The 12,678-nt window shown below is 48.5% G+C and overlaps 1 protein-coding gene across 1 annotated transcript; it reads left to right on the top strand.

The window, feature by feature from the left end:
• Nucleotides 1-701: 701 nt before the first annotated feature.
• LOC115115771 (ubiquitin carboxyl-terminal hydrolase 50-like) lies at nt 702-11,829 on the top strand (the record flags this gene model as incomplete). Its single annotated transcript, XM_065014222.1, has 7 exons — nt 702-947; nt 1,740-1,941; nt 2,071-2,238; nt 4,066-4,293; nt 7,423-7,565; nt 9,167-9,299; nt 10,065-11,829. Coding segments are annotated over 7 exons (1,309 nt in total), but the record flags the coding sequence as incomplete, so codon positions are not given.
• Nucleotides 11,830-12,678: the final 849 nt, after the last annotated feature.

The raw sequence follows: 12,678 nt of genomic DNA, 5'->3' as shown, positions 1-12,678 counted from the left end.
AGTCAGTTGAGATGAGTCCCAGGTCCTTGTTTGTTTGTTTGTTTATTTGTCTGTTAGACGGACGGACGGACGGACGGACAGACAGACAGACAGACAGACGGACGGACGGACGGACGGACGGACGGACGGACGGACGGACGGACGGACGGACAGACAGACGGACACTTTGTTCTAGCTAGCTATTTGTGTAGGTAGCTATCCGTCCGTCCGAGGGTCAGTCTGTCTGAGGATTAGTCTGTCTGTCTGTCTGAGGGTGAGTCGGAGTCATGCATGTGTGAGTGTGAGTCTGTGTGAGTGGACAGTGTTGACTGCACAATGGTTAGACAATTCCTCAAGACTAAGATTGAGACCCAAATGGCACCCTATTCCTTATTTAGTGCACTAATTATGATCAGAGATCACTGGTCAAAAGTTTTGTCACTAAATAGGAATAAAGTGCTATTGGGAATAATAAGAGAATGAAGAAACCATTGTCCAAGACCATCCATTTTCGCCTCAGCCTGTCTGGTTCTGCTGTCTCTGGCATGTGACACCTTAAGAGCACTGTGAACAGACAGACAGACAGACAGACATCTACTCAATCTCCCAAAACTGAAAGTGAAAGAGGCAAAGACTGACATTTAAAGGAGCACCTTGACACCTGCCTGCTACAGCACTGACCTTTCACCTCTTTCTGTCTGTCTCTTCTCATTGGTCACCAGTGCAGCCAATCCCAGCGGTGTTCAGGGTCAGGTGATGCCCATGGAGGAGTTGGGGTGTAGCTCAGGATGGGGGGTGAGGGTGAAGGGGGAGCAGGGGAAGAGAGAGGACAGGCGGCTGGCAGGGGTGTGTGGTCTGGCTAACAGTGGTAACTCCTGCTACATGAACGCTGTGCTGCAGTGTCTCTTCTCCACTGTGCCGTTGGTGGAACACCTTCTCAGCTCACACAAACGCTCCCAGCTGGCCAAGTAAGACCCTGTCTGTCTGTCTGTATGTCTGCCTGTCTGTCTGTCTGTCTGTCTGTATGTCTCTGCCTGTCTGTCTGCCTGTCTGTATTAGATTTTGTACAGTACTGTTTAGCCAGATACTCCAAGCACTTTACATTAATTGGGGGGGGAACTTAAATCCTCCAATGCCTCTTCTCCTTCCTCTCCTCCTCCCCTCCCTCCCCTCCTCCTCCTCCTCCTCCTTCCTCTCCTCCTCCCTCCCCTCCTCCTCCTCCTTCCTCTCCTCCTCCCTCCCCTCCTCCTCCTCCTTCCTCTCCTCCTCCATCCCATGCCACTCTTCTCCCTCCTTCCTCTCCTCCTCCCTCTCCTCCTTCCTCTCCTCCTGCCTCTCCTCCTTCCTCTCCTCCTTCTTCCTCTCCTCCTCACTCTCCTCCAATGCCTCTCCTCCTTCCTCTCCTCCTCCCTCTCCCCCTACCTCTCCTCCTTCCTCTCCTCCTCCCTCTCCTCCTTCCTCTCCTCCTTCCTCTCTTCCAATGCCTCTCCTCCAATGCCTCTCCTCCTTCCTCTCCTCCTTCCTCTCCTCCTCCCTCTCCTCCTTCCTCTCCCCCTCCCTCTCCTCCTTCCTCTCCTCCTTCCTCTCCTCTCCCTCCTCCTCCTCCCCCTCCTCCTTCCTCTCCTCCTCCCTCCCATGCCACTCTTCTCCCTCTCCTTCTTCCTCCTTCCTTTCCTCCTCCCTCCCATGCCACTCTTCTCCCTCCTCCTTCCCTCTCCTTCCTCTCCTCCTTCCTCTCCCTCCTCTTCCTCCTCCTCTAGGCGTAACAGTCCTGTAGCGGGGGTGTTTGTGCACCTCTTCCAGGAGGTGTGGCAGGGTCAGGGGGGTACCAGCTTCACCTCTCCAGGGGAGATGAGGGCCTTGGTCTCCTCCCTGCACCCCCAGTTCAACAACCAATCACAGCAGGACGCCCAGGAGCTACTCCTCCTCCTGCTCAACGCCCTGCATGATGACCTCAAGAATGTACACACACACACAATCCTGCCACCACACGACTCCTTCCACACGACTCCTTCCACAAGACTCCTTCCACACGACTCCTTCCACACGACTCCTTCCACAAGACTCCTTCCACACGACTCCTTCCACAAGACTCCTTCCACACGACTCCGTCCATACGACTCCGTCCACACGACTCCTTCCACACGACTCCTTCCACACGACTCCTTCCACACGACTCCTTCCACACGACTCCTTCCACACGACTCCTTCCACACGACTCCGTCCACACGACTCCTTCCACATGACTCCTTCCACACGGTCAAAGGCTCTGCATCATTGTCTTTCTTGATTCCCCGCTCCTCAAAACCCATTGGATAGTGGATAAGTGTCAGGGGATAAGTGTCAGGGGATAAGTGTCTAGGGCATAGGTGTCTAGTGGATACGTGTCTAGGGGATAAGTGTCAGGGGATAAGTGTCTAGGGAATGAGTGTTTAGGGGATAGGTGTCTAGGGGATAAGTGTCAGGGGATAAGTGTCTAGGAAATGAGTGTCTAGGGGATAGGTGTCTAGGGGATAAGTGTCAGGGGATAAGTGTCTAGGAGATAAGTGTCAGGGGATAAGTGTCTAGGGAATGAGTGTCTAGGGGATAGGTGTCTAGGGGATAAGTGTCTAGTGGATACGTGTCTAGGGGATGGTGGATAAGTGTCTAGGGGATAAGTGTCTAGGGGAGACGTGTCTAGGGGATAGGGGAGAAGTGCCTAGGGGATGAGGGCTAGGGGCTGATTTGCTATTCAGAAAGTGTGTTTCTCCTTTGTGTGTGTGTGTGTGTGTGTGTGTGTGTGTGTGTGTATACAGTACCAGTCAAAAATTTGGACACACCTACTAATTCAAGGGTTTTTCTATATTTTTTACTATTTTCTACATTGTAGAATAGTGAAGACATCAAAACTATGAAATAACACATATGGAATCATGTAGTAACCAAAAAAGTGTTTATATTTTATATTCTTCAAAGTAGCCACCCTTTGCCTTGATGACAGCTTTGCATACTCTTGGCATTCTTTCAACCAGCTTCATAAGGAATGATTTTCCAAGTCTTTAAGGAGTTCCCACATATGCTGAGCACTTGTTGACTGCTTTTCTTTCACTCTGTGGTCCAACTCATCCCAAACCATCTCAATTGGGTTGAGGTCAGGTGATTGTGGAGGCCAGGTCATCTGAAGCAGCACCATCACTCTCCTTCTTGGTCAAATAGCCCTTACACAGCTTGAAGGTGTGTTGAAAAACAAATGATCCCACTAAGTCCCACTAAGCACAAACCAGATGGGATGGCGTATCGCTGCAGAATCCTGTGGTAGCCATGACATCCTGTAACTCATATAGCCTCTCCCAGTCCTCCTTGTGTGGGTTTCCCTGGCAACAACATTTTAATAAATCTAACCTCCCCCTGGCAACAACATTTTAATAAATATAACCTCCCCCTGGCAACAACATTTTAATAAATATAACCTCCCCCTGGCAACAACATTTTAATAAATATAACCTCTCCCTGACAGCAGGAACCATCTTATCAGTAAATAAAAACTCAGAAGTGAGTTTGACCGAAACTTGACCAGTCGTCATGAGAGCCAGTTTCATCAGAGCGCTTGATGGTTTTTGCGATTGCACTTTGAGGAAACTTTAAAAGTTCTTGAAATGTTGACTGACCTTCATGTCTCAAATTAACGCTGGACTGTCGTTTCTCTTTGCTTACTGTTCTTGCCTTAATATGGACTTGGGTCTTTTACCAAATAGGCCTGTCTTCTGTATACCACCCCTACATTGTCACAACACAACTGACTGGCTCAAATGCATTAACGAGGAAAGAAATTCCACAAATGAACTTTTAACAAGACACACCTGTTAATTGAAATGCATTCCAGGTGACTACCTTATGAAGCTGGTTGAGAGAATACCATGAGTGTTTAAAGCTGTCATCACGGCAAAGGGTGGCTACTTTGTAGAATCTCAAATATAAAATATATTTTGATTTGTTTAACACTTTTTTTGGTTACTACATGATTCCATATGTGTTATTTCATAGTTTTGATGTCTTCACTATTATTCTACAATGTGTGTGTGTGTGTGTGTGATTCCGTTGCTGCAGAAGGGGGAGAGACGACAGACACGTTCTTCCCAGCGGTTGTGTCTGGGCAGGAAGTCGCTCAGCTCGGCGCCAGCGGCGGGGGATTCTACGGTGGTGACACGTCTCTTCGAGGGACAACTCAGCTACCAGATGCTGTGTCTGCGCTGTGACGGACACTCCCACAGCAACCAAGTCTTCACCATCCTGTCTCTGCCTATACCACTGGACTCATACAAGTGCTCCCTACAGGTACAACCAACCACAATCAGACTAATCACATACAGACTAACCACATACAGACTAACCACATACAGACTAACCACAATCAGACTAACACATACAGACATACAGACTATACACATACAGACTAAACACACACAGACTAAACACACACAGACTAACACACACAGACTAACACATACAGACTAATCACATACAGACTAACCACATACAGACTAACCACATACAGACTAACCACATACAGACTAACCACATACAGACTAACCACATACAGACTAACCACATACAGACTAACCACAATCAGACTAACCACATACAGACTAACCACATACAGACTAACCACATACAGACTAACCACATACTATACACATACAGACTAAACATCATACAGACTAACCACATACAGACTAAACACACAGACTCAGACTAACCACAACAGACTAACCACATACAGACTAACCACATACAGACTAACCACATACAGACTAACCACATACAGACTAAACACATACAGACTAACCACATACAGACTAATCACATACAGACATACAGACTAAACACATACAGACTAAACACATACAGACTAAACACATACAGACTAATCACATACAGACATACAGACTAACCACATACAGACATACAGACTAACCACATACAGACATACAGACTAAACACATACAGACTAATCACATACAGACATACAGACTAAACACATACAGACTAACCACATACAGACATACAGACTAAACACATACAGACTAATCACATACAGACATACAGACTAACCACATACAGACTAACCACATACAGACTAACCACATACAGACTAAACACATACAGACTAAACACATACAGACTAACCACATACAGACTAATCACATACAGACTAACCACATACAGACTAAACACAATCAGACTAACCACATACAGACTAATCACATACAGACTAATCACATACAGACTAAACACATACAGACTAACCACATACAGACTAATCACATACAGACTAAACACATAAACACAATCAGACTAATACAGACTAATCACATACAGACTAATCACATACAGACTAACCACATACAGACTAACCACATACAGACTAACCACATACAGACTAACCACATACAGACTAATCACATACAGACTAATCACATCCTGTCTCTGCCTATACCACTGGACTCATACAAGTGCTCCCTACAGGTACAACCAACCACAATCAGACTAACACATACAGACATACAGACTAATCACATACAGACTAATCACGTACAGACTAACCACATACAGACTAACCACAATCAGACTAATCACATACAGACATACAGACTAACCACATACAGACTAAACACATACAGACTAATCACATACAGACATACAGACTAACCACATACAGACTAACCACATACAGACTAACCACATACAGACTAATCACACAGACTAATCACAATCAGACTAATCACAATCAGACTAATCACAATCAGACTAACCACATACAGACTAAACACATACAGACTAACCACATACAGACTAAACACATACAGACTAACCACATACAGACTAAACACATACAGACTAATCACATACAGACTAACCACATACAGACTAAACACATACAGACTAACCACATACAGACTAACCACATACAGACTAAACACATACAGACTAACCACATACAGACTAATCACATACAGACATACAGACTAACCACATACAGACTAACCACATACAGACTAAACACATACAGACTAACCACATACAGACTAATCACATACAGACTAAACACAATCAGACTAACCACATAAACACACAGACTAGCCAGCAACCACATCTCTCTCTCCTGTAGGACTGCCTGTCATACAGACTAGCCAGCAACCACATCTCTCTCTCCTGTAGGACTGCCTGTCACACAGACTAGCCAGAAACCACATCTCTCTCTCCTGTAGGACTGCCTGTCATACAGACTAGCCAGCGACCACATCTCTCTCCTGTCACACAGACTAGCCAGCGACCACATCTCTCTCTCCTGTAGGACTGCCTGTCACACAGACTAGCCAGCGACCACATCTCTCTCTCCTGTAGGACTGCCTGTCACACAGACTAGCCAGAAACCACATCTCTCTCTCCTGTAGGACTGCCTGTCACACAGACTAGCCAGGAACCACATCTCTCTCTCCTGTAGGACTGCCTGTCACACAGACTAGCCAGCGACCACATCTCTCTCTCCTGTAGGACTGCCTGTCACACAGACTAGCCAGCAACCACATCTCTCTCCTGTCACACAGACTAGCCAGAAACCACATCTCTCTCCTGTCACACAGACTAGCCAGCGACCACATCTCTCTCTCCTGTAGGACTGCCTGTCACACAGACTAGCCAGCGACCACATCTCTCTCTCCTGTAGGACTGCCTGTCATACAGACTAGCCAGCCACCACATCTCTCTCCTCAGCCAGACTAGCCAGCGACCACATCTCCCTCCTGTAGGACTGCCTGTCACACAGACTAGCCAGCGACCACATCTCTCTCTCCTGTAGGACTGCCTGTCACACAGACTAGCCAGGAACCACATCTCTCTCTCCTGTAGGACTGCCTGTCATACAGACTAGCCAGCGACCACATCTCTCTCTCCTGTAGGACTGCCTGTCACACAGACTAGCCAGCGACCACATCTCTCTCCTGTCATACAGACTAGCCAGCGACCACATCTCTCTCTCCTGTAGGACTGCCTGTCATACAGACTAGCCAGCGACCACATCTCTCTCCTGTCACACAGACTAGCCAGCGACCACATCTCTCTCTCCTGTAGGACTGCCTGTCACACAGTTCTTCCAGCAGACCACATCTTCTCTGGAGATCAGGACTGCCTGTCACAGAGACCAGGAAGAGAACACAGCTCTCCTCACCAGACTAGCCAAACCACCACATCTCTGACAACCCATCTCTCTCACTAGGGACTGCCTGTCACACAGACTAGCCAGCGACCACATCTCTCCTGTCACAGACTTAACACAGACAAACATATTGGTGCTAATGAAAGGACATGCCTGGCTTCAGTTGTACAACTGAATGCCAACTGAAATCTGTCTCCTGTCACACAGACTAGCCAGAAACGCGTTGTTATACATCTCTCCTCCTGTAGGAACTGCCTGTCGCTGTTCTTCCAGCAGAAAAGACGTTGACTTGTGGAGATCAGGGATTTGTCCAGAGTGTGGGTGAAGAGAACACAGCTGTCCTCACCAGCATGGCCAAACCACCTGAGATACTGGTGCTGCACCTCAAGCGGTGGGTAGCTGACAACACATCTCTCCCCACTAGATGGCCACTGTTGGTGCACAGACTTAACACAGACAAAACATATTGGTGCTAATGGGGACACGTCATGCTGCTGGCTTAGCAGTTGTACAACTGAATGCATTCAACTGAAATGTGTCCTGTATTTAACCCAACACCTCTGAATCAGAGAGGTCCGGGGCGCTGCTATAATTGATATCCATGGAGCCCGAGGAACAGTGGGTTAACTGCCTTGTTCAGGGGCAGAAAGACAGAATTTCACCTTGTCAGCTCAGAGGATTTGATCCAGCAATCTTACTAGAGTTACTGGCCCAACTCTGTAACCACTAAGATCCCTGTAACCCCTAAGTACAGTTTCTCCTTATTCGGCTCAACCGGAGGCTCCAACCCAAGCGTTTTCCTTTGCTATCAGCACCCGTGACCTTCTGAGAGCGTCTAACCATTCTAGAGGTCCATGTAAAAGCTTTCTTAGGTCGCTGGTGGGGACACTTCAGTCTAGAGGAGCAGGTTTACACATCCTCATGTTTTAATCACATTAACATGTAACCCCTAACTAGAGGTCCATGTAACCCCTAACTAGAGGTCCATGTAACCCCTAACTAGAGGTCCCTGTAACCCCTAACTAGAGGTCCATGTAACCCCTAACTAGAGGTCCCTGTAACCCCTAACTAGAGGTCCCTGTAACCCCAACTAGAGGTCAATGTAACCCCTAACTAGAGGTCCATGTAACCCCTAACTAGAGGTCCATGTAACCCCTAACTAGAGATCCATGTAACCCCTAACTAGAGGTCCATGTAACCCCTAACTAGAGATCCCTGTAACCCCTAACTAGAGGTCCCTGTAACCCTAACTAGAGGTCCCTGTAACCCCTAACTAGGTCACTGTAACCTCCTAACTAGAGGTCCCTGTAACCCTAACTAGAGGTCCCTGTAACCCCTAACTAGAGATCCCTGTAACCCCTAACTAGAGGTCCATGTAACCCCTAACTAGAGGTCCCTGTAACCCCTAACTAGAGGTCCCTGTAACCCCTAACTAGAGGTCCCTGTAACCCCTAACTAGAGGTCCCTGTAACCCCTAACTAGAGGTCCCTGTAACCCCTAACTAGAGGTCCCTGTAACCCCTAACTAGAGGTCCCTGTAACCCTAACTAGAGGTCCCTGTAACCCCTAACTAGAGGTCCCTGTAACCCCTAACTAGAGGTCCCTGTAACCCCTAACTAGAGGTCCCTGTAACCCCTAACTAGAGGTGCCTGTAACCCCTAACTAGAGGTCCATGTAACCCCTAACTAGAGGTCCCTGTAACCCCTAACTAGAGGTACCTGTAACCCCTAACTAGAGGTCCCTGTAACCCTAACTAGAGGTCCATGTAACCCCTAACTAGAGGTCCCTGTAACCCCTAACTAGAGGTCCATGTAACCCTAACTAGAGGTTCATGTAACCCCTAACTAGAGGTCCCTGTAACCCCTAACTAGAGGTCAATGGCAGTAATAATGTAACACCTCATTATAAATCAGCTTTACCTCTGCTGCAGCTGCTGTCATGCATCTCAATGAGACAAACCTGTAGAAATAACAGAACCTGTGTGACATTCCAGTTTTGGTTGCCATGGGAGTGAGAAGAGGAAGTTGAGGACCAATGTGTTGTTCTCATTGGACAGTTTAGACCTAACCCCCTTCCTGTCCAGACCCTCAGCCAATCACACCAGCTACTCTCTCTACGCAGTGGTGGTGAGTTTCTGCACACACACACACACCACTGAGGGGAGGACAGCTCATTATAATGGCTGGAGCAGATGGAACGGCTTCAAACTCATGGAAACGTGTATTTGATTCCATTCCACCATTTTCACTCCAGCCATTACCACGAGCCTGTCCTCCCCAATTACGGAGCCACCAGCCTCCTGTGATACACTCACCCATACAGAAAGACACGCATGCACCTACACTCACACATACAGAAAGACACGCATGCACCTACACTCACACATACAGAAAGACACGCATGCACCTACACTCACCCATACAGAAAGACACGCATGCACCTACACTCACCCATACAGAAAGACACGCATGCACCTACACCCACCCATACAGAAAGACACGCATGCACCTACACTCACACATACAGAAAGACACGCATGCACACTCACCCACAGAAAGACACGCATGCACCTACCACATACAGAAAGACACGCATGCACCTACACTCACACATACAGAAAGACACGCATGCACCTACACATACAGAAAGACACGCACTCACACATACAGAAAGACACGCATGCACCTACACTCACACATACAGAAAGACACGCATGCACCTACACTCACACATACAGAAAGACACGCATGCACCTACACTCACACATACAGAAAGACACGCATGAACCTACACCCACCCATGTGAACGCATATACATGATGCTCCTGTCTGGAAAAACACACAGCCAACCATGAACACATGACTCCACCGGTGTGTCTCCCCCCCGTCCAGAACCACGCAGGAGACCTGGACATGGGTCACTACACGGCCCTGTGCCACAGTACCCTGTCCAGCAGCTGGCACCACTTCGACGACACGGCCGTGAGCGAGGTAGTGGACTTCTTGGTGCAGTCTCCTAACGCCTACATCCTGCTGTACAGCCGTCAACCCTTCCACAGGCCCAACATACCCCAGATCTGACCCACCACAGGCCCAACATACCCCAGATCTGACCCACCATACCCCAGATCTGACCCACCACAGGCCCAACATACCCCAGATCTGACCCACCATAGGCCCAACATACCCCGGATCTGACCCACCACTGACCCAACATACCCCAGATCTGACCCACCACAGGCCCAACATACCCCAGATCTGACCCACCATAGGCCCAACATACCCCAGATCTGACCCACCACAGGCCCAACATACCCCGGATCTGACCCACCACAGACCCAACATACCCCAGATCTGACCCACCACAGGCCCACCACAGACCCACCACACCCCAGATCAGACCCACCACACCCCCGCACAGACCCACCACACCCCAGATCCACCACAGACCCACCATAGACCCAGCACAGACCCACCACAGACCCACCATACCCCAGATCTGACCCACCACAGGCCAAAAACATACCCAGTCCCAGGATCCAACTAGGACCCGTGCTCTCCTAGCCACTACTCATTCCACAACTTACCACGGCTCTAGGCCCAGCATATCCTCTAACTGGGACCCACCACAGACCCAACTTACCACGGCTCTAGGCCCAGAATATCCTCTAACTGGGACCCACCACAGACCCAACTTACCACGGCTCTAGGCCCAGAATATCCTCTAACTGGGACCCACCACAGACCCAACTTACCACGGCTCTAGGCCCATCATATCCTCTAACTGGGACCCATCACAGGCCCAACTTACCACGGCTCTAGGCCCAGCATATCCTCTAACTGGGACCCACCACAGACCCAACTTACCACGGCTCTAGGCCCAGAATATCCTCTAACTGGGACCCACCACAGGCCCAACTTACCACGGCTCTAGGCCCATCATATCCTCTAACTGGGACCCACCACAGACCCAACTTACCACGGCTCTAGGTCCAGCATATCCTCTAACTGGGACCCACCACAGACCCAACTTACCACGGCTCTAGGCCCATCATATCCTCTAACTGGGACCCACCACAGACCCAACTTACCACGGCTCTAGGCCCATCATATCCTCTAACTGGGACCCACCACAGACCCAACTTACCACGGCTCTAGGCCCAGCATATCCTCTAACTGGGACCCACCACAGACCCAACTTACCACGGCTCTAGGCCCAGCATATCCTCTAACTGGGACCCACCACAGACCCAACTTACCACGGCTCTAGGCCCATCATATCCTCTAACTGGGACCCACCACAGACCCAACTTACCACGGCTCTAGGCCCAGCATATCCGTCTAACTGGGACCCACCACAGACCCAACTTACCACGGCTCTAGGCCCATCATATCCTCTCACTGGGACCCACCATAGGCCCAACTTACCCATCATGCCCTATATCTGACACATCACAGGCGAAAAACATACCGTGGCTCTGATCAAGACCCAGACTGGTAGAGCCCACAGCTAGCCCACAAAATGCCAACCAGCCCCTAGTCTAGCCCATACCCTGTTCATGTTTGCAGATCTGAGGGAATTGGATAGGTGATGGCTCCATTTTACTGTCCAACGAGCTTAGTGAAGCTTCCTCCCACCCAATTAGGTGGGCTTGGGGTGAAGGGATCGGGGTGAAGGGCTCGGGGTGGAGAGCTTGGGGTGAAGGGCTTGGGGGTGGGTCCTGAACCTGACGACAGACCAACCTACAGAAGGAGCTGTGAACTATCAGAAACCCCTCTGGAGTGTACTGGACACAGAGACAAATTCGGTTCTGGGTGTTTTTGTGTAATTCTTCAATAAAACATGAATGAACTCAAGGCAACATGAATGAAATGTGAATGAAAGCAGGTTACCATGGATACCCAGAGACACCAAATGGAACTGTTCAGACGATGTAACGGTCACAGAACGTCCTGATAGAAATGTATCACGTAGAACAGAAGTGATCATCTTTCAGACAGGATAGGGAATCGTGCCAGATCTATTCATTCTATTTCTACATGCAACAGTCACAGAGCGTTTCCCATCCCTGAATCCACCCCAGGTAAACTACTACTAGGAAGATAGTACCGTGATCCTCTGTAGGTCAGTTGATAAGAGCATGGTGCCTGCAACGGCCAGGACAGTGGGTTCAAATCCCGGGATGACCCATACTTAAAAATGTGTATGCACGCATGACTGTTAGTCACTTAGGATAAAAGTGTCTGCTTAATTAATGGCAAACGTATATTACTGGGATCCAGACGGCACCAATATAATAGATCTAGTGCCATCTAGTGGCAGAGAGGTATAATGACATGCAACACCAGCTTGTCTGCATTATTTGGAAGAATTTAATAAATAGCTAAAAAAATGTAATGTTTGAGGTTAATACAAGTGTTATTAGAAACTTCATAGAAATGAAGGAAAATGAGAAATTCAATCAACATACAACACAAGAAAATAATAAATACATTAGAATAATTT

Source organism: Oncorhynchus nerka, unplaced genomic scaffold (assembly GCF_034236695.1).
Source record: "Oncorhynchus nerka isolate Pitt River unplaced genomic scaffold, Oner_Uvic_2.0 unplaced_scaffold_4425, whole genome shotgun sequence".
Lineage (NCBI taxonomy): Eukaryota > Metazoa > Chordata > Actinopteri > Salmoniformes > Salmonidae > Oncorhynchus > Oncorhynchus nerka.
This window is presented reverse-complemented; position numbering and strand designations above follow the sequence as displayed.